This window comes from Siniperca chuatsi, linkage group LG12 (assembly GCF_020085105.1).
Source record: "Siniperca chuatsi isolate FFG_IHB_CAS linkage group LG12, ASM2008510v1, whole genome shotgun sequence".
NCBI lineage: Eukaryota > Metazoa > Chordata > Actinopteri > Centrarchiformes > Sinipercidae > Siniperca > Siniperca chuatsi.
Genome location: NC_058053.1, coordinates 19,989,115 through 20,016,101, shown reverse-complemented (window position 1 = coordinate 20,016,101; position 26,987 = coordinate 19,989,115). Strand labels below are relative to the sequence as shown.

The 26,987-nt window shown below is 39.3% G+C and overlaps 5 protein-coding genes across 6 annotated transcripts; 2 read left to right on the top strand and 3 right to left on the bottom strand.

Moving 5' to 3' along the window:
* Positions 1-556: 556 nt before the first annotated feature.
* On the bottom strand, positions 557-2,353 carry kctd12.1 (potassium channel tetramerisation domain containing 12.1). Its single transcript, XM_044217600.1, has one exon. It carries the CDS (start codon positions 2,041-2,043, stop codon positions 1,177-1,179), a length of 867 nt encoding a protein of 288 aa, XP_044073535.1. The 5' UTR covers positions 2,044-2,353; the 3' UTR covers positions 557-1,176.
* Positions 2,354-4,650: 2,297 nt separating this feature from the next.
* acod1 (aconitate decarboxylase 1) lies at positions 4,651-8,025 on the top strand. The gene is made up of 5 exons (XM_044217596.1): positions 4,651-4,722; positions 4,947-5,108; positions 5,606-5,695; positions 5,801-6,000; positions 6,980-8,025. Exons 1-5 carry the CDS (start codon positions 4,711-4,713, stop codon positions 7,935-7,937), a joined length of 1,422 nt encoding a protein of 473 aa, XP_044073531.1. The 5' UTR covers positions 4,651-4,710; the 3' UTR covers positions 7,938-8,025.
* zgc:162944 (uncharacterized protein LOC569993 homolog) lies at positions 8,022-12,706 on the bottom strand. Its single transcript, XM_044217601.1, has 4 exons — positions 12,158-12,706; positions 10,333-10,504; positions 9,410-9,608; positions 8,022-8,548 (listed from the first exon to the last, which is right to left on the bottom strand). The coding sequence occupies exons 1-4, from the start codon at positions 12,350-12,352 to the stop codon at positions 8,353-8,355; spliced, it is 762 nt and encodes a 253-aa protein (XP_044073536.1). The 5' UTR covers positions 12,353-12,706; the 3' UTR covers positions 8,022-8,352.
* Positions 12,691-19,378, top strand: cln5 (CLN5 intracellular trafficking protein). Its single transcript, XM_044217599.1, has 4 exons — positions 12,691-12,832; positions 15,065-15,239; positions 15,911-16,136; positions 17,103-19,378. Exons 1-4 carry the CDS (start codon positions 12,729-12,731, stop codon positions 17,588-17,590), a joined length of 993 nt encoding a protein of 330 aa, XP_044073534.1. The 5' UTR covers positions 12,691-12,728; the 3' UTR covers positions 17,591-19,378.
* fbxl3a (F-box and leucine-rich repeat protein 3a) lies at positions 18,142-26,487 on the bottom strand. 2 transcript variants are annotated; one of them, XM_044217598.1, is made up of 6 exons: positions 26,204-26,487; positions 25,554-25,607; positions 24,758-25,139; positions 24,508-24,630; positions 22,624-22,795; positions 18,142-22,082 (listed from the first exon to the last, which is right to left on the bottom strand). In XM_044217598.1, exons 3-6 carry the CDS (start codon positions 25,136-25,138, stop codon positions 21,442-21,444), a joined length of 1,317 nt encoding a protein of 438 aa, XP_044073533.1. In that variant the 5' UTR covers position 25,139; positions 25,554-25,607; positions 26,204-26,487; the 3' UTR covers positions 18,142-21,441. The 2 variants fall into 2 exon arrangements, with proteins under 2 accessions (XP_044073533.1, XP_044073532.1); XM_044217597.1 differs by lacking the exon at positions 25,554-25,607 and having other exon boundaries at positions 26,204-26,486.
* Positions 26,488-26,987: the final 500 nt, after the last annotated feature.

Below are 26,987 nucleotides of genomic sequence, written 5' to 3'. Positions count from 1 at the left end.
AATGATAATGACATCATGTGTGCACAGCTGCACTATTTGCATCCACATGGCATGCATCTGAATTTGTGTGACAAAATGGGTAGGTGGAAACGGATCCTCCTACAATTATTAGCCTACTATACAATTACTACAATTACTATATTCAGATTTGATGGTTTTCTGCTTGTGTGATTTCATAACAGGGCAAAGTTGAATGGAAAATAGATACAATACCTTGAAATGGCGATAGACAGTCAGAGCCAAGGAAAGTTCATGGTCAGGATTTTGTGAGCCAGTCGTAAACACAATGAGAAGTACAGACACATAACTGCCACTCACATTTCAGTTCTGTGTAGCTTCTTCTGGGTTAAAACAGAGTGAGAGATTTTGTTGAGCTGGCAGCTTCAGTGCCGTGATGGGCTGAGGTTCCTGGGTAGGGCATTTCTCTTTGAGGCTGACTCTTTGATTCCCCACTGAGTAAAGTTTAAAAGGTTGGAGGGAGATGAATGACAGTATTTTGTTATTCTGTACACTTTGTGCAGATGTGAAGAAGAAGATAGGATGATTGGCAAAGGGCTGTGAATAGCAGAGTATAAGATTTTATTTCAACTGAACAGGTTTAACAAATACAACTCTACCAATCAAGCACATACACTTACAACCATGTCAGTGATAGAACTGCTATAAGAGCCTATTAGATAATACAAAACTTGGCCAAACATGTGATCAAGCAAGCCTAGAAGTTACAATGACACTGAATACTAATTGCTGCTTGTCTGTTCTTGGATGCCGCTCAATTCACACAGCACTGAGTCAGATATGACTGAAACACTGACATGCAGTTCTATGAGATGGAGGCATTTTGTTGGTGCTTTTTCCAATGGGGCTTTGGATGGGTGTGTCAACTCAAACGATGCTCTGCTCGCTTTACACATTCAAGTTGCACAATCTTCTCTTGACAAACTGTCAAAGTCGTTTGTGTAGAATCTATTTAGGGACTAATTTGTGTCTCTGGTTTAACCACAGAAGTGGTAATACTGCTATTTGGCTATTCTCAGGATAATGGAGCAATATTTTGCAGCCACTAGCCCTTAACAAACGTTACCATTCAATACACCAAATGCAATACTTTTTAAAGACATTCCCCTCTAGATTATGAAATGTCTATTTACATCAACACGACACGTTTACTGTAAGTTATTCCCGACAGAAGACATATTCAGTGTAGCTTGTCCAAATTTTGTCCTCGTTTGGATCATTGCTGGTGTAGGCGCAGGTGCCTGTGGAGCTGCAGGCCACCATGTGGAAGCCCGCCTCTGTCAGCTTGTCAAATGCCTGCTCTAGAAAATTATACTTCAGATAGTACCGCGATGTGTATCTCTCCGGGGGCCTGTCCGGGTCTCTGCTCTCATTCAGCGTGTCCCCGAACACTTCTTTGGCCAGAGACGTCTTCCCGCAAACCGTGATGCGCGCCACTCTCCTGAATTTGGCATCGGTTTGGATGTCTCTGCCAATGGTGTATGAGCCGCGGTATCCTATCGTGATATAGCCCGACTTTCTGGAGTCCAGTGATGGGGAGCGCATGGCCCCGCTGACCGACATGGTGCGTAAAGTCTCCATGCCGCCGGAGGAGCCGCACTGCTGCGCACCTTCCTCCGTGTCACTCTGGCTGATCTCCTCGCTGATTGAATTGTCCTTACTCACCCGGGGGCTGAGGCGTTTGGCAAGGTCCCGCAGTTGGAAAAAGTCAGCCTCCCTCTGCAGTCGACTTTTCTCGGGGAAGAAGTCCGGGAGGACCAAGTTCAGGTCTCGGAGATAATCTAGGATGTAGCGGAACAAGAACCCGTCCCTGTCCAAGAAGAAGCGCCCTTTGCTGTCTCTCGCCAACTCCTTGGGTGACTTCTTGCTGAACATGTTCCACAGCAGCGAGTCTGGGACGGCGATGAGAGTTTTGTGTCTGGTAACATAAACCTGTCCGCCGACATTCAGCTCAATAATCTCTGAAAACGGGGAGCCTGAGTCTCCGCAGTTGGACACTCCGCGCTCTGTGTCGGCCAGTGCCATCTTCTCTGAGCAGCTGTAGCCTACTGATGTGGGATCAGTGGAAACACTGAGCAACTGAGTGGCAGCGGCTTGTATATGAAGACTGGGCTTACCACGTGCATGAAATGTGCGTGCATGAGGAGGGGGGTTGACTGCTAAATTAACATTTATTTAACTAGTATAACATGACTGTCTTGCAGTCTTGTGTGTGCGCGTGCATGTAGGAGAGAGAGAGAAAGCAAATCCACGTGTAGTCTCGTCTCTCTTCCAGCATCACTTAAAGCAAGAACCCACATTTGGTTATGTGTCATTTGTGTTTTTCCTGCGCTGTCTGGCATAAATATAAATGTAGTCTACCCTCTCATGATGATTTAAGCTAATTCTACTCAGTATCACGGCAGCTCGTGAAATAGTCACGAAGTGTAGTAAGCTAGGATTCATGAAGGGTATATGAACACGAATTTTCCATTTTTGACACTCAGCATGACTTTCAAACTAATGTATTTAAATCGGAAGTATCTTTCGTGTCTGCACGGGTTTTTTACCCTTAAAATAATAATACATATGCAACGTCCGGTTAGACTTTCAAAATAAAGCTTGCTGAGAACTATTTCAGTTGACTGTCGCAGTTTGGTTAGGTTTAGGCACCAAAACTACTTTAGGTTTAGGAAAAGATCATGGTTTGGGTTAGAACAAATACTTCCTTAAAACACTCGCCGTTGACCATTGGTTTCATACGGGAAACGAACACCAGTCTCACATGTGAAAGTCTTGTGTTTAGGAAAAGATCATGGTTTGGGTTAGAACAAATACTTCCTTAAAACACTCGCTGTTGACCATTGGTTTCACACGGGAAACGAACACCAGTCTCAGGTGTGAAAGTCCTGTGTTAATGAAATAAATTCTGTTGAGATTTTTTACAAATCCCAATACATCCATAACCAGAAAACAGGTGGCCTGAGTTATTCCATCTGAAATCAAGAAATGGTTGGAAAATATGGAAAGAGTGACACCCATTGTAACTCTGATGGAAATGCAGCCATCTAACACGCACACACGCACACACACACACACACACAGAGAGAGAGAGAGAGAGAGAGAGAGAGAGAGAGAGAGAGAGAGAGTCTTAACCTTCAAACAGCCCTTTGGAGAGGTAAGAAGTGCAAAAATGTTAACTCTCAAGGTTTAAAATTCAAATTGGTACTCACAAAGTTAGACGTAGCCTACAAGAGCCTCCGCATGACATTCATTCCCTGAAGTCTTGTTTAAGAAAAACCATAACCACTAACCCCAACACTTACCTTAACCTTCACTTAACCCTATCCCTCACCAAAAATAAATATAATGGTTAACCTTTTTTCCACAAATAAAAGATAGCAGTGATTCTTGAGAACTGGGCCAAAACAGGTTTTAGATGTGAAAAAAACAACTTGATTATGCATATTTACATTTATTTGAAATACATAGATCAGTCATTATGTCCCCACGATGTGATTAAAATAAATTAGACACACAGACACACACACACACACCATCTCTGCCACCCAGTAAATTACTGTACATCCATTAAGTGATCTATTTGGTTCAATCATCAACATGTTATGTTATCAACAACACTGAACACGTCTGTGACTGTTCGTAAAAGCCATTTAAGTGTACAAAATACAATTGTTAGCTGCTTCTACTGTCATATGTGTACTCTACCCAACTGTAAGCCAAGGCACAAAAGTTCCCAGTGAGACTTGAACCGGTGATGTTGTGATTTCATGGTCAGAATCTTAAACTTCTAGAAAACCAACCACCCCAAGAGATGGTAACTTTAACATACTGTGTTCAGTTGATTAAAATGGAGAAACACCATTTGGAAATGAATTGATAAATAAAACTAATGTATTGACACACTGGAAAGTGGTGAAATGTACCTAAGTACCTTTACTCAAGTGCTGTACTTAAGTATAATTAACATACATTCTGTGCTACTTCATACTTCTAATTCACTTCACTTCATTTCACTGTTTGACACCAAACATCTTTTTGTCATGTGATTGTGTGTCAGTGATTTTGTTGAGACTTGTGAAATGTCTCTGCTCAAAACTTCCCATTGCAGAAAGCTGAATTTCCAGTGTCCGTCATCCTAAAAAGGAACTGGTTGTGAATGACAGCAGATAATTGTTCTGTCCAAGTCAGTTATTTGACCCAAAATGAAGTCCTCTTACCACTTTTGTCATTATATTCTCACAGTCCCACAGGCTTAAAAACAGCCAACAACAATATGGCATGGGTTCATTCTGATGAATTTTAGCTGCTTTGAGCTTTAAAGCTCAAGATTAGATTCAAATTAGATTCAACTTTATTGTCATTGCACATGTACAAGTACAAGGCAACGAAATGCAGTTTAGGTCTAACCAGAAGAGCAATAAACAAGTGCAGGATATAAAGTATGTACAGGATGTAGCATTTGTAAGTAAAAGTAAAAAAAAAGATTTAGTAGATTTGGCAATGCAGGCAAAATAAGGAAAAATGAATCAAAAATGCTACCCAGTCATTGTGAAAGTTCCTACTTCCCATCATGGTGGTTTTTACCCACTTTGGAAATTTGGAAGGCCAGCCTTCAGACAGTGAAATGACCTATAAAAGGTGCCTGCCCTTGTATGTTTTGTCACTTGAAGACATTGTTGAGCTACAACAATGCTACGCAAGGTATTGCTGTTTTCTTTCATACTTACATATTTTCTTAGATTACATATTTTCTGCATTTCACTATATGAGATTCAATTTAGCCACTTTTTGGAGAGTATTTTTGGGTTTAAAGACAAATAGATGCAGCATATTTTGGTCAGATCCTTAACAACTGTTCTGTCTCTCTACTGGGGAGGTTTGCCTGTTAGAGTTTTGGACTGACTGGCCTTGTTTCACCTTTCCAGAGTATTACAGAGAGCTTTGGAGCTGCTATCCATGCCCTCAACACCACTCAGCTGACAGATGGTGTGATTAACAAGAGCAAAAGGATGATGCTGGACACCCTGGGTGTTGGGCTGTTGGGAACCAGGACAGCTGTCTTCAACAAAGCTCTCAAGTACAGCCAGGTACATTAAACTGCTTGACTGGAGTGAGGATATACTATGCCTTCTAAAATACGTCAAGTCAACATCATATAAAAACATTTAAACACCTAATGAGAAAGATTTAATTTTGACGTAACTAAAGTAGGACTGAAAACAACACAAAGTTGGCTTACATTCAATTCTAAATACTAATTAGCAATATTTGTCAGCCCTTTATATACTACATATCCACTATATCTATTTTTATTAGTGTCATCATTAAATCTTTCTTCATTTGGCCTCATCAGAAGTTGCCTGTGTTGATCTGAAACTAAAATACAAAGCTACTGACTGTCACATTTCTTTTACAGCTGACAAATACTACTAATTGAATTATTGTGACCCACTATTGTGGACTGTTTGGGATTAATTTCCTTTTCTATGAGATGTTTACATTTAAAGTCTACTTCCTGTAGTTCTTCAATAGTTAGTTGATATAATCCCTTTTACAATGCTCGTATCAATTTGTCTGATTGCAGTTGTTCATGTCTTACGAGAGGAGCAGTGTTTGGGGTAAATCAGAGATAACTCTTCCTCCTCTTTACGCTGCATTTGTCAATGGCATTGCGGTAAGCTTGGTCAAATAAATGCATCATAATATATAGAAAACATAAACATGATATGGTGGTGGTTTGATCTTGGATTATCTGTTCTGTCACATTGTTTGGTAATAGGTTCACTCCATGGACTTTGACGACACTTGGCACCCTGCTACTCATCCTTCAGGAGCTGTGCTACCAGCCCTGCTGGCCTTGGCAGAGACGCTGCCCAGCCAGCCCTCTGGTCTAGACCTGCTGCTGGCCTTCAATGTTGGCATTGAAGTGCAGGGCAGACTCATGAGGTTCTCCAAAGAGGCCTACAACATCCCTGAAAGGTGAGATATTTAATACTAATAACCAACATCAGACTGTTTGAGTTCTGGACTAATGTGCAAATTTTCTGTTCAATTGTTAGTTAATGTACACTGTATTATACTTCAGTGTTAAAAGGTTGATTCACCCATATGACGAAAAGTACAACACCTACCTCTAGTGGTATCTAGCCATGCAGATAGTTTTGGTTTTATTTGAAGTTTTAGAGGTGGAGGTGGTGAATGGATTTTAGTTTGTGGTACTCACAGCATTGAAAAATTACATTTGAAGAATTCAACATCTCTCTCCAGAAACCCCGTCCCTGTCTTGATAATCCATACAACTCACTGTCACCACTTTTCATAGAGTCTGTTTCTTCAGGAGAAAGTAGTTCCAATATAAAAAATAGTCACAGCGAGGTCTGTAGATTATTCAAAATAAGACAAACTGCTGTTAAGTTTTTCAAATATATATTTTTATGTTGTGAGCACCACAAACAGCGCCAGCAGAAATCTGAGAGACAGATGTCTCAAAACCTGGGCAATAAACTAGAAAAAAAAGTGTTAAGTTAAACTGAACCTTTGATGTCCATCAGAAGTATCAGAACTAGGGCTCCTTGATTAATTGATTAATCATTTAGTCTATAAAATGTCAGAAAAAAAATGCTCATCACAATTTCTCTTAAGCCCAAGGTGACGTGCTCAGACTGCTTGTTTTGTCTTACCAACAGTCTAAAACCAAACGATATTCAGTTTATTATCACATAAGGCAAAGAAAAGCAGCAAACACTCACATTTGAGAAACTGGAAGCAGTAAATGTTTGGCATTTATGCTTAAAAAAAATACATAATTGATTATGAAAATAGTTGCCAAGTAATTTTCTGTCAATGAACTAACCGATTAATCGACTAATAATTTCAGCTCTAATCAGAACCTAAAACCTTAAATTAAAGAGACCCTAATATTTTGATTATTTTTCTTCCTTTTCCCCGACACTCTCAGATTCCACCCTCCCAGTGTTGTTGGGGTGATGGGTAGTGCTGCGGCCTCAGCTAAGCTCCTGGGTCTGTCCCCGGCACAGTGTTGCCATGCTCTGGCTATCGCAGCCTCCTCTGCTGGGGCTCCCTTGGCCAACGCCGCCACACAAACCAAACCTCTCCATATAGGAAATGCTGCTCGGAGAGGCCTGGAGGCCGCTCAGCTGGCCCAGATGGGTCTGGAGGGAAATCCAGCCATCCTGGATATGGATTGCGGGTTTGGGGTTTACTACAAGGACTACAGTCCTTCAGCAATGGAAGGTTCTGCTTCCAGCGACTTTAAATGGATTCTGGAAGATCAGGATGTGGCCTTCAAGTGCATCCCTGCTCATCTGGGGATGCACTGGGCTGTGGATGCAGCGCTGGCAGCCCGAGCAAAGCTTGAAAATACAGTTGGGAACTTTGACCTCAGCCTCATCAGGCATGTCACACTTCGAGTGCCTCCATCCAAGTACATTGACTGCCCCTTACCTGCCACAGAGCACCAAGCCAGGCACTCATTTCAGTTCAACGCCGGTTCCGCCCTGCTGGATAACAAAGTGACAGTGTCTTCCTTTAGTGAAGCTCAGTTTAACCGGCCTGCTCTGAAGGAGCTTATGTCCAAAGTCAACGTGGAGACCCCTAAAGATAACCAACCAAGCTTTGACAAGATGTATTGTGAGGTTGAGATAGAAACCGATCAGGGGCAGAGATATGTGGCCAGATGTGATACCTTTCATGGCCACTGGAGGAAGCCACTGAGTCAGGAGGACCTGGTGGGGAAGTTCAGTGTTAATGCTTCTTCAGTGTTGTGCACAGAGGGAGTGGAGGGCGTGATTGATGTGATAGGAAACATTGAGAGAGTGAGAGAATGCTCAGTCTTGGGTTCATATCTGAGAATGACAAGTAGTCAGCACAAGCAGTTATGCAGCACGAGGAGTTGATTATACGGTCTTTGATGAAGCCAGTGTGTTATATCTGTCATCTTTTCTTAGATAAAGGGTCTGAAATAAAGTGAACTGACAAAGTGAACTTTTTCATTTTATTGCATTTTTTTGTACAATACCACACCTGCTGTTGATTTTCTATCAACATTGCCATCATGAGACTGATCCACTGCAGCAGAATATTATCCAGTAAGATTGAGTCAAACAGAGATATTTTTTTAAATAAATTAGACCAGGTATTGTACATTACTACTACAAATACATGCATATTTTAAGAGAATCTGGAAGTGCTTTTGATCAAGGAGTTACTGTAACATCCTTCTATAATTGTCTCAGTTCAGCAGGCAGCTTCTATTTGCCCCACCCCCATGCTTTTCTTTCTGTTTCCACCATCTTTTGAGTATTAGTGGAATCAAGCAAGTTTCAGCACGTCCTGCACCATCGATCCGATTCCATCAAATATCTCGTGTATTGGAGCATTGCACATGAAAGCAGAAGTGGTGACCAGCTTGTTCTTCTCGTCCACGTGGCTCTCGCTGACACTCTTACTCACGTGCTTGCAGCCCAACTGGTTGATGGCCGCTGCAGTGTCAGTAGTGTCGGGGTACCTGAGAGACAAAAGAGAGGCACCACACAGTGTTAAGCTGCTTAAAGGGAAGGTTTATTTGTCACACAAACAATGTGTGTGTGAAATTAAATTAAATGTGTCATGCTCAAAAGGTCTGTAAACTGTGATACAGGTTTCCAACTGACAGTTTCTGTAATAATTTTACAACTTGCATTTTTTTATTTTTTTTCCCAAGTAAGATTGGTTAACCAGGGGGTTTGTCTGACCACTTGTGTTTTTCTCCCGGTCAGATTTTTTCTGCCATGTTGCCAGATCTTAACAATTAACTTGGTGAGAAAAAGACTAACAGCTAAAACTATGAAAGACCAAGCTTGCAATAAACCATAATAATCCTTTAAAAGAGTACTCCACCCATTTAGCATTGCACTACTATAACACTGTCAGACTCACATTGGACAGTTTTAAAAAGAGGCAGAGATTTCGTCAATTATATTCTACACATTTTCTTACTTGTCAAACCTGGCGCCTACATTACCCACAATGTAACTCGACTGCTGACAGTTCGGTCAAAGATTCAGGTGTGTTATGCTAGTAGTGGCTAATGTAGCCTCAAACCACGAGCCTCAAGCAGAGATGAAGAGCAGGCTGCAGAGGTTTGGTAAGCTCACATCTTTCTAACTCTTCACCCCCGAGACTGTTTTCATTTTTGTAGTTTTCAGCCCCAACCGCCACTGACTCAGGTTATGTCACTTGAGGCAATTTATCATATTTTGCGCAGGATTTATACAACTTTTATCATATATGCAGTAGTCCCCAAGACCTGTAAACAGATTTTGATGTGTAAAATCGATGGAGTTCCCCTTTAAGACATAGCTGGGGTGCTCAGACAAGTTAGACTCACTTGTCATCCTTCTCGAGGCCGACGGTGACCTCACAGCCAGGAAATACCTTGGCGGCCAGAACAGGTGAGATGCAGCAGAGGCCAATGGGTTTACCCTCGCCGTGGAACGCCTGCAGCGTGGCCTTAACCTCGTCATTAACGGAGCAGTCCTTTCCCTGTACTGCCCATGTACAGAGGTTCTTCGCTGCCCCAAAACCACCTAAACAACATTGCAAAAATTTGATTCAGAATCAGAAATACTTTATTGATCCCCGAGGGGAAACTCTTTTGTTACAGCAGCTCACTATCATGTCAATGCACACGGGAATAGAAGTACTAAGCAAAAAATATAATACACTATAATACAGGTCAGATAAATTAAGTACCAAGTGGGTATAAGTATAAAATTAATGTTAAGTACAAAGTGTTAAGTACAAAGTGGGTTTACCGGTTGATGATAATAATACGGTACAAAGTACTGTCAAAGTACTGCAACTGTCAAGTAGAGTGTAGCTTATTAAGATTATAATGAGACGACGGATATTGCACAGCAGACTCATTACAATAATCACCTGGACAGACGTGTATTTGACTGAAAAGAAATGCAGAAGCCAAGTGCTCGATCAGTTTCACAGGGGTAAATCAAGGACACTTAAAGTCCTCTTAAAGATGAAAAAACTGTTCACTGAAAAGTTATTCAAGCAATCTTAGGAAGGAGAAAAGTTTTTTTAGTCAGGAATATAAATGATTCAAAAACCGCCACCAATTTTAGTCTCATGGGGTATTTATCACAGTGGACACAATATTTTATCAAACCTTTTGCTACTGAGGAGCATCTGAAGAATTTTTCAGTGCATTTGACTGGATAAACAAAGCATTTAACAACACAATAGGATGAAATCCTCTTGGTCTGGGAGTAGGCTGTTGTGTTCTTTTGACCAAACCTGGGAATATAATAGCGTCATGGTCTTTGACACTGAGTTTAGACAGGTCCTGGATGTTTCCACGGGCCAGTCTCGCGCTCTCCACCAACACGTTTCTCTTCTCCTCAGAAGGCTCGCCTTTCAGGTGATTCACCACATGCATCTGGTCAATGTTGGGGGCAAACATGTTTACCTGCAGTGCATAAAACAAAAAGTGAGGACTCTCATTTCACAACATAAAAAAAACAAACAGAAACCATTAGGACAGGAACTAATGATAAGTTTCACTTTCTTCACATTACTAATTCATTTTTCAGTCTATAAAATATGAATAAATCTTAAAAAAAACGATCACAAGTTCCTGAAATCCAACATGATGTTAGCTAATTGCTTGTTTCGTCAGACCAACATTTCATAACACAAAGACATTCAGTTTACACTGACATAAAACTGAAAAAAGCAGCCAATCGTCTCATTGGTGAAGCTGGAACCAGAGAATGTTTTGCATTTTTGCTTGATAAATAACTTACGGTTAATCGGTTATCAAAATTGTTGTCAGTTACTTGACAACATTGATTAATTGATAAATAACCTAATCGTTTATGCACTAGACTCAAGAAAAGCTCTGCCCCAAATGCACACATATCCCTGTCACACACACACACACTTTGTATGCTTTATTTATTTGAATCCACTAATTGTGTGTTTCCTTGCTGAGCTGTAGCAGAGGGTTAGTAACACAGAGAGGGAATTTAATACTAAAAAAGACAAACTTTGGAAGATAACTGCTGAAGCCTCATATTACCTTGAGCTGAATTTTATAATTAGTTTTTTTCCCCACATAACAAGGCCTGTGGATTTTGTCCCCCATCGCTGGGATTGTGTTGAGAAGGGAACTCTTTACGGCCAGTATGATCAGGACTATTACAGTGACCGTTTTGTTTTTGTTTTTTTTTGTTTTGTTTTTTTCCAAAATGTTAGGAGAACCTATCCTTTAAAAGCATTAAAGTCATGCACAATATGTGTGACTTCGTTGATCAGAGTTATCAGTAAGTGTACCAGAAAGGAGGGTATACTTGGTATGCAACACTTTCACAGTAAAGCAGTGAATGTCCTCACCTGTAGCTGCATTTCTGTACATAAAAGACAAGTTCGGTGGTGTCTTGCCTCCATCTGTTTTAAACTAAGGAGAGCCACACAGGGATCTGTGATCACCACTGCATCAGTTTCTGAGTTTAATTTTGTGATCATCAACAAGGTCCGGGACCCCCACCGACGCAGACTCTTATCCCACCCCATGGACACTACATGTTACATTAACGTAAAGCCTCCAAATCTGACTCAATGCGTTACATTAATGCACATCTTTAGGATTATTATCTCTGTACATTGCACATATTCTTTATACTTTAGCACATTCCTTGGTCAATATTTTGCATGTTTCATTCTCTTCATTTCAAACATGGCACAGCTCTTTTCATTTAAAAAAAAACTATTTTAAATATTTTTTTTTATTTTTATTGTCATTTTTTCTATTTTATATTTGTGATTCTTGACGTTTGCAGTACTTGCTTTTTTCATTTTCTCTTACTGTGTTTTTTGTTATGCACCAAAATACCAAGGCAAATTCCTTGTATGTGAAAACCTACTTAGACCTGATTCTGATTCATTTCAGTTGCACTTCAGGTGGGTTTAACCTGTATCTAACAACTTCACAAACACACAATGAAAACAACAAGAGCGAAACTACCGCGCATGTTGCATTGTATTATAGAGTGAATCACACACTTTCTCCAGCCTCCCCCTGGCGCACACAAAACTACACAGCATACAGTATCAAACTTACACTAGCACCTCCTCTGCTCAGGTGGACCAAGACAGCGGAGGCCTCGTGGATCTCGCTGCCATCATAAACTCCGCAGCCCGCCAACACCACAGCCACGCGCTTACCCATCTGTGTTGTGTAGTAACTTTTATTTACTGTCTGAACTGTCCTGAATGTCAGTACGTTGCGACCACAGTGGTGTAGCAGGGTAAGCATGGCGGACTGGCTTCTGCCTCCTCTTCTTCTTCTTCTTCTTCTTCTGCGCTAAACGGCGCTCCTCGGTGCTTTAGCTCCATCTTGTGTATAAACCTGAAGACTGCTACCCAGCTGGTGTTTCTAAATTAATTAACATTTAGAAAAGGAAACGCTGATGCAAATGAAAACAGCGTAACACAATAGTGCAGTTGCGCCTCTTAGTAGACGCCATTATTTCCACATTTTGTACAATGTTTCTTTCACCTGATTCTTCTTGTCATGTGATGTCATGTCAAAACCATGTGACCAGTAATGAGGAAGGCAGTTCAGACGGGCAAGATCATGGGAAAGCCATTTCACCAACGTCTGCCTTTTCGTCTGATTTTGAGGCTGTAACATGAGTCACGCGGAGGCTGTTCTGTGTTTAAACCTGTTCCTGTTTCTTCATGTTGTGGCTCAGCTCAGGAATAATGGACAGCAGCAGTGGCCCGTTCCCTACAGGTATGAAGACAGTAAAGCTTCCTGTCCCCGTGCTGCTTCTGGTCTGTAACGTTAAGTCATGTGACAGCTGGAAACTAAAGTATCTGTTTGGAGAAAGGTTAAACTGCAGGAGAAAAAGTTCCTGCCCTAACTTCCGATTGACTGAGTCTTAAGACACGTTTATGGTTTATTTATCGCTCGTTTCCCTCCAGATCAGCCAAATGTAGATGTTAAACTTTCCCTCAACTGTTTGCCAGACGTTATTTGAATTGCAAACATAATCTGTGTGTTGTCCAGTGGTGGAAGAAGAACTCAGATCATTTACTTTAAAAAGTATAAGTAGAAATACTCCATTCAAAATGTTACTTAAGTAAAAGTACAGAAGTATCATCAGCAAAATGTACTTAAAGTATCAAAAGTAAAAGTCCTCATTATGCAGAATGGCTCCTTTCACAGTGTTCAATTATTATAGAATATTATTATTCTGCTTTTATCACTAACGAATACACGTAAGAGCATTTTAATGTTGTAGTTCGTCAATGTAGAGTCAAGTTTAGATACTTTTGTATACTACTGGGTAGATTAGTTACTGCATCATATATGCATTTCATGGTTTTTAATGTAAAAAGTAACTAGTAACTATAGCTGTCAGACAATGTAGTGGAGTAAAAAGTACAATATTTCCCCTGAAATGTATGGAGTAGATAAAGAGAGTAGCATAAAATGGAAATACTCATTTTAGCTTTTACCTTTTAGCTGATCTGAAGTCAGTTTGACAAATTATGACTTTGTACTCTGGAGCATCTCGCTGTATGAGCATATGAGAAATCACATTTTAGGGATGTGTGATACAATACAACAAGTTTTGAATTTAATCAGTGGTGGAAAGTAACCAAGTACAAGTTACAAGTATTGTACTTAAGTACAATTTTAAGGTACTTCCATTTTCAGCTACTTTATATTTCAACTACACTACTTCACTAGGCAAATAAACTACATTTATTTGATGACTTTACTTGCTAGTTACTTTCCAGATTCAGATTAATAATACAAAATATAATCAACAAATAAATTATATTTGATATTTGATCCCCAGGGGGGAAATTTACAAGCTACCCAGCAGTATATATATATATATATATACACACACATATATACAGTATATATACACATTTAATTTAGACCCACATTTACCAGTTGCAATATTAAAATATTAAATATTGATGTACACATTAATACATCAATAATCATAGTAGTAATAATATATTTTAAATATATTTTGATTCAAATACTTATGTACTTTGACTTAAGTAACTTTTTAACTGCATGACTTTAACTTGTAACAGAGTATTTCTGCACTGTGGTATTGCTACTTTTACTTAAGTGAAAGATCTGAGTACTTCTTCCACCACTGAAGTAGTATTTTGAGCAACAACAGTACTAAAGATGACAGTTGTATGTTTAATGTAATGAAAGTAATGATGGATGATTGATTGATACAGGGCCATCTTTATTGAACAACAGAAATCACATGACACAATCATAAATATTTCCTAATCTACATAATAAATAAGAAAAAAACAGATAATTTTACAGAACAACCTAATTGATGTCTTTTTAATTTCCAAGCCTTTGTTGTGGGTGTCCTGTATCACCAGGGTCTGTTCATTGTGCAAAGAAGTGCACAATTAAGGTGCACAAATCTCAAAAATACTTCCTATATCTGAAGAACCCTGTCACCATATTCAATGAAAAACACAACTTTGAAATAGGTATCGGTACCAAACATGAGCCCATCCCCATCAAATGTAGCCTTTCAAGTTATTTCAGCCATAAGATACATAGCTAAATGATTGACAAGACAAAACATAAAACTGTCTCATGTGTGGGTGCATAAAAAATCTCAGTGCAATAAAAGATCAGAGTTTGAATTAAAGTGACTTTCTGATTTATATGACCTTTCGGAATTTATTAGTGTCATATTTATGAACATGTTGCATTATTTGTGAAAACACAAGGAATACATTTTTTATTAAGTATTATCTTAAATAAAAACCATTATGCTTGAACTGGTCAACCTTGAAATGGACCATATGGACTTTCATATTTTAGATTGTCTAGATTGTCAGTGTACTGAGGGTGGTCAAATCTTAACTGAATAAAGACCCCAGTGACTTAATACTGGCGAACCACGTTACAGAAAAGCTTTTGTAGTGGTATAAACTCTCCTTGCATTTCTCATGTCATCAACAGACGGTTTGATCGTCGCCCTGTTGTGGACTCTTACTGCGAAGCTCTCTACCCGTTCTGTCCCACTGGAGACCGGGACGGACGGGCTCCCTACATGAGAGACAGCGATGTCATCTCAGTTTATCGACTGCAAACACCTGTGTGGGAATTCAAATATGGAGATTTGCTGGGGAAATTTGTAAGTACATTAATCCTCTCGTTGTCAGTTAAAACAATGTTGCTGATATTTCTTTCTACATCACCATATTGAGGTGAGGGTTACCAGAGTCTGTAGAAATGCATCAAACAACCTGGTAATGCTGTTGTAGATACATAATCCTTCTGTTAACTGGTTTGCCGTGCATATGTTGTAGTTTAGGATAAAATTGCAAAAAGAATGTATCTTTAACTTTTTTGTCTCAAAGAGATTCTTGTTTGTACATTTCTCTCGGCTTTTTTGATGAAATTGGTTGTTATGGTTATTATTTTCTTAATAGTATTGATTGTGGTTTCAAGTTAAAATAATAAATGAGTCAGTATATAAGGAGTTTGTACTAAATGTAATTTTGTTTTCATTACATAAAGTAATTCCTCCTGTGCTCAGTATAGTTCATATAACTGATAAAAATACAGATTACAGATAAAATATTTAAAACTAAATGTGGTCTATTCTTTGAATTGAAATGAAGATACTTCTTTGTTGCTGTAGATGGTAAAACAGAATATATATGACACACACGGGTAATTAAATATAGTGGGGCTGTTAAAATGGAAGTGCAACTTGCAACTTTATTCATAGAAACACAGCTGTACACTCTTCCCCCCATGTCCACACAGAGAGCCAACATAATGTTTCTGTTTGGTTCACAGCATATCATGCATGATGCCATTGGGTTCAGCAGTTCAGATACGGGGGCCAACTACACCATGGAGTGGTATGAGCTGTTTCAGCTGGGCAACTGCACCTTCCCTCACCTCAGGCCCGAGGTGTATGCACCTTTCTGGTGCAACCAGGGAGCTGCCTGCCTCTTTGAAGGCATCGATGACTTACACTGGTCACAAAATGGCACCTTGGAGAAAATAGGAGAAGTCACAGGTAAAACTTCATGTGTAATCTTGTATCTTTGCTCATAGAGGCCAACAGAAAATATAAATACAGTATGAGTGGATTTGGATGCTCTGACATCTAATATAAATAAAAGATAAGGCTGGTGATAATCTCCATTTTTATCAAATCGAACAATGAATTGATCCTACTAACAAGTATTTCTTATGTAGCTGTAAGCTTGATATAGTCTATTCTTCTGTGCCGTCCCATTGTTGTCCTAAAACTATTAAAAGCACATAAATGAGCCACACAGTTGCACTTGGGGACATGTTCCTTCATTATTTTGCAGTTAGTTCCGAGTCAGTCCCACGTACACCTTTCTGATGCTGTAAATACTCATTAGTACACCAAATGTGTATTAATCTGTAATCCGAAAATAGTCCCCAACAAATGCCCTATTTACTCCTGTCTGAATAACGTTTGTTAAAAACTACAGTGTCCAGCTGTTGTAGGAAATTACGACTTTTTGTTTAAATGAAACTATATTTGTTAGCCGTTTTTGAAGATTTACATCTTTGGGGCAGAGTGCCATAGACAGGGTAAAGAAGTCGGAGAGGATTGAGAGACCGAGTAATACATTGTTGGATTTGGTCTTTTCATTTGTTGAAAATAAGAAAAACAGAGAAAAAAAAACAGCATTATCCTTTTGAAGGTTTGACCAGGTAGAGTGGAGGTATATGATGATGGTGATTGATTGATTGAGATGTTGGTCGCTCATCCTAAATCAGCTGTCGTTGCCAATGGCAAGTCCAGTTATTTCAGACTAGTGTGGTTTTCCTTCTTTTTAATCTGGCCATTGAACCATGGCTGCATATATTAGAAATCATCCGCATAAAAAAGGAATAACTGTGGGCAGCCACAAAAACATCTTTGTATTTCTCTATATACGGATGATGCTCTTTTATATTTGAATGATCCTTCTTTACTTCCTGCTTAACACGTTTCTTTCTCCAGGGAGCCAGTTTAATGACATGGCCCAGTGGGTCCAGGATGACAACGAGACTGGGATCTACTATGAGACATGGACAGTTCGCTCTGACCCCAGCCCTAACGCCACAGTGTGGTTTGAATCCTACGACTGCTCCCAGTTTGTCCATCGCACATACAGGAAACTGACTGAGCTGGGAGCCAAATTATCCAGCAGATCACAAACCAACTACACCAAGATCTACCTGTACAGCGGAGAGCCCACCTACCTTGGCAATGACAGCGCCATATTCGGACAGCCTGCTCTGAAGAATCTGGCAGTGGACATCCGTAAATTTTACCACACATTCAGACCACACCAGTCGTTTATAGACTTTGCTGTCAGTCTGCTGGAGGCTTATAAAAAGGTTGTGTTGGACAAAAGCTTCTACCTCTACTACAACTTTGAGTACTGGCATCTGCCAATGAAGCCTCCCTATGTGCAGATCACATATGAAGAAGTGCCTTTGCCTTAGCATAAATCTTTTACTCGTGTTTTCATCCACGAGTGCAAATAATTATTTTTTGGTTAATCGATTGTCCAAAAGCCAAAGATATTAACAATAATAAAAAGCAGGGGGGAAAAAATCAGCAAATGTTTGCCATTTTTTCTTAGTAAATCACTTAATTAATAAATTATCAAAATAGTTGTTGAGGTTCAAAGTTCATTCTTGACCCTTGAAACAGCAATGTCCATTTAGTACCTGTTCTGGAGCTTTCAATCATATCACATGATCTTCATAAGCAGATGGAGTTTGCTTGGTTGTAAACAAAGATGTACAATATTTTCTGTTTATACAGAAATAATATTTTTTCATATCATATTAATTATATATTAATTTTTTTAAATAAATATATATATATATATATATATATATATATATATATATATATTTTTCTGTTTCTGAGATTCTGTCTACATTCAGTGTTTTTCACCAAAATGCACTGGGTGTATCCTTGAGCACACGCTTAATATGCACGATGATGACGGCAGTGTGGAAAACAATAAAATGAGAAATGCAAAGAGTACATTCACAAATTTTAATTACTGGTATAAGATCACATGTCCAAAACCATAATTTTAATTTCAAAATAGGTGACCAGTAAAGCGAAGTAGACAAAGCATTTGCCATACAGAAGGACTAAAAACTAAAGGACAGCATTGTCAACACCAGCTTACTCCTAATAAACCTTACTGGAGGACTGAACAAATTATGTTAAAATAACAATTACTGACAAGAGACATATTAATGATGGAACATCAATCATATTCCCTCTTAAGCTGTATTTAAGTGAAACATGTTTACTCATCCAGCTGAATTTTCCAATTAAAGCCAACAAAGACAACAGGAAAATTATTAAAACCAGCTTCACTTTAGAGCTGCTGTCACGGCAACCGTTTAATGCACTGCACAAATTATGAAAAATAATCAGGAGATATGTTACTGTACCACTGAGATGCTAACGTACATGAGCACAGACAATCAGTACAGGTATCTACTTCAGTGATAAGAGACCAATACTAGCAACAGACTTAGTTCAATCCAATAATACAAAGCGTTTGTACTTCCTGCAATATGTGTCAGTTTTAGTGTACATTACTGCTACATTATTTGTTTAATATGACATGGATAAGGAGAATGAAGTCTGGCAGAAAAAAATAAAAAACAAGACCTGGGTTATCTACAGATCCTAATGACATGCAACGTCCACTACCGATAACTTGTTTAACTTATAATTAAAATACAGTCAAACTAGATTTCTTAAACAATTATGTAGTTTTTATAGTTTAACAGATATGGACTTATGTCAAAAGGTTTGATTGTGATTTTGCTAGCAATTTCTCATTATTGTGTTATCCTTCTACCTGTTTATGCAGATTTTTACAATTTATCTTATTAAGTGTCTTCTGATGTTAAATTAACTTTCACATTTTCCTTTTTTTAAATTTCATAAAAACGATAAGTAGGATTCAGATCTGGTTACTCTGGTGGAGAGAAAGCCATAAGTCGGCACTACTTTCTCCTGAAATTCAAGCAGGTGCAGTACAACTTCATTGTGTTTTGAGTGCCATCGTCCTGCAGGAAAACGAATCCTTTTTCACACAGTTTAAGACACAAACAATGGCATTCCTATGCAGAGGGTTTGATTCACTAACTGGAGTGTAATTTTAAGATTTGCATGGTTTTGTTTTGGATTAAAATTACTTATTAAAATCTCTCCTGTTGATAAATGATTAAAGGTTTGTAGTAGTGGACTCAAAACTTTTTGACCACCTTCATGCAACAACATCACAGTGACAGAGGGTGGAAGTGTCAAACCCCCCCCAAAAAAACTAATATTGCTGCTGGTCTTCTTGCTGGTTATGAATGCTTCTTTTGTATAACTGAAAAACACAAATTAATTACAAAAGCAGTATCCATATCAATAAATTACACAGCTCATCTCCTCTAGTGACTACGGTATGAAAAAGATCCATCTAGTAAAGGATAACTCACACTCTGGTTTTACAAAAGACACAAGCCACTGGTTAAGGAAACGTCAAACCCTGACAGAGGGCAAAATAAAGAAATAAGTACATTTCTATTCATAATAATCAAACACACAGCGTTTTATATACAGATGCATTTGACTTCCTTCTTAAAGGAAAAAAAGTTTGTTTCACTCATCTAACTTGCCAAATCTCTTTCGACTGAAATGAATGGATGTTTTGGACAGAAGCACTAGTGATATCTGCAAAGACTGTGTAATGACAAGATGAATACTGCTTCCTCTCCTGTATGTACGATGTGGTAACATGATACAGACCAAATGTGGGCTAAGAGGAGGGCAGATATTCACAACAGCGAGCCAAGATTTAGAGCTTAAACAGGCAAATAGCAGAAGATAAAAATGAAACCTATATAGGAAATATATTCATTTAATGCACCTGAGACACAAAGGGTTAGTTTTGCATTCCCAGTGTGCTAATAGTCGCAGACTACTATTGACTTATTATGAAGCAATCTCACTATGAAGGTTGGGCACTCACCAATATCTACCTCCAAATTCAGACATTTCTGTGCACTATCTATATTTACATAGAATTATTTCTCTTTTTATCAGTAATTATAGCTTTATTACTTCAATATACTGTCCTTGGTATCTGATTCAACAGAGTCCTAGTACAGTGTAAATAAATCATTAGAATCTGGGTCTAAGAGAAAAGTTGGAGCATTATAAAGATTGTTTCCTTGCATTCATTAGGGCAAAAGGACTTGGGTTTGTCCTAACTATCATTTGGTATTCATGTAAGGTGCTTCGGAAATCTATGACTGTACTGAAACCTTCTTTAAACAAAACCAAGCAAATTAATTTGTCAAGTCAATTGATGCACAATGCAGGAAAGAAAAAATAAAATAAATAAAAAAATCCATGACATAAATCAACACAAAGATAGAGACCTATATACATTCTCTCCTGGCCAACTTCTAACATTTTCAACAGTCACGTTTTCTTTTTTGATGCATGATTGAGCTCACGCGAGGAGGAAAAGCAAGATGTTGTCAACACTACTGCTGTTTAAATTAGTTTAAACTTAGGGTGTAGGACCCAGCCACTATTCTGCAAAATTAGGTAAATCCTCCCATTGACTACACCTGACAAAACACCTTCTGTCACATACGATACAACCAACATCGCAGCCATTTTTAAACCTCCAATGACATATTTTGTTAGTAGAGAGCTGCTATCTCAGACTGGATATAAGTAGGCCAAGTGGTAGTGTAACAAGACACAATTGTGCACCTAATCGTCCGAAATTACTCCACAATGTTAAAAAACATTTAAACACACTCACATATGCATACGTAACCCCCCCCCCCTCCAACACACACACACACGCAGACATCTCTCATAATATAGATTATCATAACCAGACTACAATGTCCAAATAACTCAGTGTGGTTAAAAAAAATCATTGCTTTTTTTTTTGTCAAATATTTGCACCTGCAATGGTCTGTGTGCTGATTGTTTACTAAATGAAGAAGCCAGCCTGGCGAGTTCTGTCTCTGGATTAGGCAAAGCAGGATTCTATGGTCCATTTTGAAGCTAACAGGCAGAGATTTTTGTGGTGTTTGCATGACATGATAACACTGTGTAGCAGTCAGGTGCCACATTACATCCCTGCCCTAAACTCCACACCACACAGGAGTTCAGCAAGTTTATGCTCTCCATGTTGGCACAAAACATTCCACTACAGCTGATTTAAAGGCTTTTCAACGCAAACATGGAGGCCATGAATGTTCCACACCACAAACTTGACGGACTGCGACTCTTTGGCTTCACTTTACCAGGTCGGCATCATGTCTGGGAACCAGACCCGGCCCAGGTGCTTAGAAACCTCCCAGTGGATCTCATCCAGCGAGTATTTGTGATCTGGAATCAGCACCTCCTCCATGATAGACAGCTGGGAAAGCCTCCGGCCACACATCTTGACAAACTCCACAAACGCGCTACAGGAAACCTCGCACTCGCCCAGGCCGATGGCTGACAGCTGGGTGCAGTGCTTCGCGATGCGGATCAGCTCCTCATCCAAAGGACGCAGGCCATTGGCGCACACCACCAGCTCCACCAGACGAGGGCAGTGGAGGCCAACACGGCCCAAGACCTCCTTACTGACTGAGCGACCAAAGTAAAGGTGAGTGACGGGGATCTCCTCATTAAAGAAAGGGCCAAACTCGTCCTCATAGAGGAAGAAGTACATGACCAGGTTGAACTTGGGTGAGTGCCGCACCATGGCGTCCCAGCTGCTCTTCTTGATGGTGTGGAAGTGCTGGCCTGGGTTCTCACTCACCACGTCAATCCGCAAGTGTTCCAGGTGGACGTGTTTCTCCGAGGAGAGGGCCAGCAGGAGTTCATCACTCAAGAGGTGGTAGTTTAGTGCTAGCTCTCTCAGCCCATGACACTGGTCTGCCACACACAGGATCCCTGCAAATATGGACAGATTGTTTTTTTTATCCTACTCATCATGAAATAAAGAATTGCTGAAAACATGAAAATCAACAGGAGGGGGAAAAAATGTGCTCCTGAGCAATAAAAAAAGGTCTACTACATTTGCCAGACAAGTTGCAGTTGAATCAGCAGTTATTATTATAGCATAACTGTTCCAGGAAAATGTATGCAAGAGGGAGAAACAGGATAAACACATAACAGTTCATTCCTAATATATAATGCGACATCTGCCAGTCCACCTCATGAAATGACAACACTGTAGGGCAGACAAAAAAATTACAGGCTCTAAATAAGCCACTGGATAGAAAACACTTAGAGCCTTGTGACTCAAAAATGGAAATCCAAAACATTTGGCTGACAGTGCAACATAGGCATGGCTTGAAAATGTTTTGCTTTGAATATTATCCAACAACCACAATAAAAGAACAAAGAAAACAAACAGACAAAAACATGACAAGCCTGCCTCCTCTTAGCTTAAGCACTGAAACAGCTACAGGAGTCTTTGCACCCACTGTACCTGCTGGGGAGACGTGAGGGCAGCTGCTCATCTTCAGCAGTTTCAGGGTGTCACTGTTGTTGGCCACCAGCACCTTCAGAGATGGGTCATCAACTGGCGTGTCGTCAATCTTCAGCGAGGACAACGATTTGGAGTTGACAAACACCACAGTCAGAGCTGAGATGAAATGAGACTGTGGAAGGACAAAGATGGCACAATGAGAATTATAATACAGTCAGAGGACGACAGCACCTTTTAGAAGTGGCTACCAAGATGGCAGGTCTCAGCTTTTGGTGGCCATACTTTAATTAATTATATTTGGAAGGATGGTGGCCGATATGTACTGCCTATGAAATTAATTTTTGGTTCTATCAGTCACACAGAAACACACACAGATTAGTAGCATGGATTTTAGTAAAAAACCAAGTGGCTCAAATTCACTAATACAAAGTATAATTATCAATAATAGACTTAACATTAATACATTTAGATTATTACATTTGAACTTAATTAATGAGAACTAACAGGCTTTACAGAAGCTCACAGACAACAATTAAAGAGAGAGGCTTGAATGTGTGAACACTTCTCAATTGTGCTGCGTTACGGTGATGTTACTGTTAAAAAAAAAAATGTATATATCTCAAAAGAACTTAAATTTCTATTCTTGCACAAAATACTAAATTTCTGGGTTTAGCAGAAAAACCTTACAAGCTTTTCACTGGACAACATGATACATTTGATGTTAACCTACACTTAGCTGCCAGTTTGTTGTTAGGTACACCTAGCTAAAACTAACGCAGTCTAATACAACAGCACTGCAATAAATCCTACCTACATGAACAATATAATGTGCAGTTTTTGTTGATATTGTTTTAGAGAGGTGGTGATCCAACTTTATGGTAACTTTGGAGGTTGTAGTTTGCAATGCTGCATTATACTGGACTTTTCTATTATTTGGTCTACTGGGTGGACGACATGAAAACATCTGCTGTAGCTATAATTTTTATGACCGTGTTGGGATCTCCAATTGTTTCAAAACATAAAAACAGCAGTCTCCCCTTTGTCTGTATCTCCTCCTCATTGATTGGTACATGGATTTAAAGAGGCAAAACAGTAGAGACGGCTTTTACAACTGTATACTTTGAGAAACAAGCATGTGAGTTAAGTGTTTTGGTAGAAGTCACAGCTTTGTAGCTATAAGGGCAAAGAGCTCAGGAAAATCATCATGCCAAATTATGATTTGGCTGCATCCCATGACCCCTGCAACCCCTTCAATCCAGAAAGAAGAAGAGTACTTTTTTGGTAGGCCAACAATCAGTCAAGAGAAAAAACAGGTGCAACACTTTCAATATCTCCTTTCTGCAGTGACAGATAATGCCTCTTAAGCGTGCAAAGGTTCAGCAGGTTTCTGTTGTTTTTAAAAATAGATTCCTAGATAGAAGACCGGGATATGGACCACGCGGGGACATAAATACTGTACGTGTGTGCCAAAGTTTCCATTTTCAATGATGATAATGCTGTACGTCATAAACTAACTCATACACTGGTGACAGCTTCCCCGGGCAGTATGATTTTTAAAAGTTCATAGAAAGAATCTCAAGAATGCACTAAGTGAGACAAAATAAAACTTGCAAAAATAACAACCTGTGTGAGGCCTTGGAAGTAATTACATCCTTGTCCTTGGCCATGCATGAGAACAGACACTGCTTTTCAGCCCCATCCTCAGATAAGAAGTGAATGCAAAAACTACCCTGTCAACCAACTATTAACACGCTCAGCAACAGCCTTAAGGATACCACCATGGAAAAAAATGTGCAATGTATAGTAAAATGAAACCATTAACTACAATGACAAGAGTCAGGATACTATCAAGACCCAGACCCCATGTGTTTATGTTAATAATACCTTTGGAACCTCCATGAAACTGGGCCTGGCTGTAGAGATGAGCCCCAAGGTCTTCAGTGAGCAATTAACCAACTGTGAAAGAATGTCACATGCTGCCTCTGCAGACTCCGTACTACTGTCCACCTGGCAAGTACAAACAAAGATTGAATGTCATTTCAGGAACATAAATTTTTTTTTTGCATCTTGTAAACACTTAAGCCCAGAATCAGGACGCATATTTCGACAAAGACAACAGCTTTTCCACTTTTACCTTGAAGCTGACATACTGCAGGTGGTTGGAGTGCCTCTTTATGATCTGCTTGATGAGGTCTGGATGTGTGGCTTTCAGGTAAGAGCTGGCTGGCTGGTTAAGCTCAAACTCAAAGCATCTCCACAGCTCGGGCATGTGGAAAGCACGGTTCCACTCGCGGCACACCTGAGAGGCATAAGCCCGATCCAGTAGTGGAAGGTACTGGAAGATGTGTAGCAGGAGTTCCTGAGGCAGTCGTGACCAATCACTGTCTGGTGACTCACTGGTCACCTCTGCCTCTGACTCCTCCCTCATCTGCTTCCGCACCTTCTTGCAAGCCTCTGGTGGGCTCTCACTGGAGGAGCTGTTGCTGCCCTCCTCTCCTCCTTTAATCCGCTTCATCCTGGAAAATGGAGATAACCAGCTTGTTATAGTCCAGCATGGGAAAGCACAGAGATGTTTTAACTACACAGCAAAATTACATTAATAAATCCATTCACTTTAACTCCAACTGATGTGTAAGCAGATCCTAACAGTCACTTTGTTTCAGGTTGCCTGTCCCAAACACCAGTCCTCTCTGTACATACAGTATGCACCTAATGTGGATAATGAACACTGCATTCTCACTTTCCAAAATAGATACACATAAACTCATCCTGGCAGGGGATTTGATTTGCTTGATTGATCCCAATCAAGATAGATCTAGCACTACATCAGATAAATCTTCTTATATGTTGATGGGTTTCATGTCACAAAATTACTATTTAGACTATATTTAGATTCAAATATCCAGCTAAACAATATTCTTGTTACTTACCGGTGTAGACTATTTTTTCATTGAAACTTTATTTTTTCAATCCCCGGCCTTGATCTGAAAATTTTAAAACATCCTTAACAGAGGTTGAATTCCCTCTTGCTTTTTGTTGAGGGTTCCTACTTCATAAACTCCCCTACTTTGTATAAAATCACAATCTTTGACATTTTACATAAATGTAGGTGTGCTTTCACTGGTAACTTTGAATGTATGTAGATGTATGTGTGCATTTGCAAGTGTATGACAATATTTCAGCAAATAGTTGTTTTGTTTTTTGTTGTTGTTGTTCTTGTATTTTTTATGTTTCTCTTTTATGTGTTATGTCTATGTCCATTATTTAGAAAAAAAGACATGTTAACTGTTAAAGTGTTCAAATCTCTCAAAAGTAATATAGTTATTAAAATACACTAACATTATATATAACATTATATCTGACATTGCTTATTTCAGAAGAAACGTGTCTATTATTTGATATAACGTTAAGCTATATTAGCTGAAGGCCATGCTTAAGCAGGTAGGTACTGCCTCCAAATAATACTTCACCCATGTAATATTCAAGACTTTATTTACAGAGTGACCCACAGCTAATTTCATACTGACATATTTTCTTGTTTAACTACAACATAGCTAGCCAGCTTGGCCACATATCCTACCTTCTTGTTTACACTCAGCTAGCTTACTAGCTGTTAGCAGGAAAATACGACAACCGACTTGACACTTCAGCCCGGGCCCACGCAGGAAAAGCTCATTCGCACCAACCAAATAACACGCATCGGAACACAAGAACCAAGTCGTTTGACGATAGAGGACAGGTAAGAGATGTTTTCAATGAAAAATCGGCCACAGCCTGGCACCTCCGCTCGGTTGACCTAATTCCGTAGCGGGACTTTCGCCCCCCCCCCCCGAAACCTGAAATGGCGAAGTGTTGTTGTGACAGCAGCGGTGCACCATGGGAAATGCAATGCGAAATGGCTGTTGGTAAAGATCGTCTCTGTTCGAATGATGACTCACCCGATAGTCCAAAAATATGCACACATATCCTGTCTTGTTTTTCCTAAAGTGAAAAAGACTGTTGCTAATTTTTCTGAACACAATTTTCGATCTTTTTGATTTGATTATCTGTTTCTGACATTCTCTTCTACAAGGAGCAGCTAAAAGTCTTCTGACAAAGATTTTGTCAATTTAATAAGATTAAATAAACATCATGTTCACTTATGCAATATGAAACTCTACCAAACTTTTCACACAAATTATATTTTAGTCCCCTTCAATTTCCTAAGCTAAATAAAAAAAGGCAAATTGCTTCATGTGTCAGTTGCTATTATTTTGATGAGTATGTTAAATGTTATTTACTGTATTTTTGTAGCCTATTGTTGTTTAGGAATGTATCTCCACTAGTATCTTTCAGCTGTCGTAGACTCTCCACCTGTATTAAGT

What these genes read in the sequence shown, in the direction of transcription:
- zgc:162944 (XM_044217601.1), bottom strand. Translation starts at nt 12,352, where the DNA reads ATGCTTACCCTGCTACACCACTGTGGTCGCAACGTACTGACATTCAGG. An exon ending in TGAGCAGAGGAGGTGCTAGT is followed by an intron (nt 10,505 to 12,157) that starts GTAAGTTTGATA and finishes TATGCACTGCAG; the next exon opens with GTAAACATGTTTGCCCCCAA. An exon ending in GGCCTCGAGAAGGATGACAA is followed by an intron (nt 8,549 to 9,409) that starts GTGAGTCTAACT and finishes TTTGTCTCTCAG; the next exon opens with GTACCCCGACACTACTGACA.
- fbxl3a (XM_044217598.1), bottom strand. Translation starts at nt 25,138, where the DNA reads ATGAAGCGGATTAAAGGAGGAGAGGAGGGCAGCAACAGCTCCTCCAGT. An exon ending in GTTTCATGGAGGTTCCAAAG is followed by an intron (nt 22,796 to 24,507) that starts GTATTATTAACA and finishes GTCCTTCCACAG; the next exon opens with TCTCATTTCATCTCAGCTCT. An exon ending in CCCTCACGTCTCCCCAGCAG is followed by an intron (nt 22,083 to 22,623) that starts GTACAGTGGGTG and finishes CCATATTTGCAG; the next exon opens with GGATCCTGTGTGTGGCAGAC.
- acod1 (XM_044217596.1), top strand. An exon ending in AAGCTCTCAAGTACAGCCAG is followed by an intron (nt 5,109 to 5,605) that starts GTACATTAAACT and finishes GTCTGATTGCAG; the next exon opens with TTGTTCATGTCTTACGAGAG. An exon ending in CATTTGTCAATGGCATTGCG is followed by an intron (nt 5,696 to 5,800) that starts GTAAGCTTGGTC and finishes GTTTGGTAATAG; the next exon opens with GTTCACTCCATGGACTTTGA.
- cln5 (XM_044217599.1), top strand. Translation starts at nt 12,729, where the DNA reads ATGAGTCACGCGGAGGCTGTTCTGTGTTTAAACCTGTTCCTGTTTCTT. An exon ending in CAGTGGCCCGTTCCCTACAG is followed by an intron (nt 12,833 to 15,064) that starts GTATGAAGACAG and finishes TGTCATCAACAG; the next exon opens with ACGGTTTGATCGTCGCCCTG. An exon ending in GAGATTTGCTGGGGAAATTT is followed by an intron (nt 15,240 to 15,910) that starts GTAAGTACATTA and finishes TTTGGTTCACAG; the next exon opens with CATATCATGCATGATGCCAT.
- kctd12.1 (XM_044217600.1), bottom strand. Translation starts at nt 2,043, where the DNA reads ATGGCACTGGCCGACACAGAGCGCGGAGTGTCCAACTGCGGAGACTCA.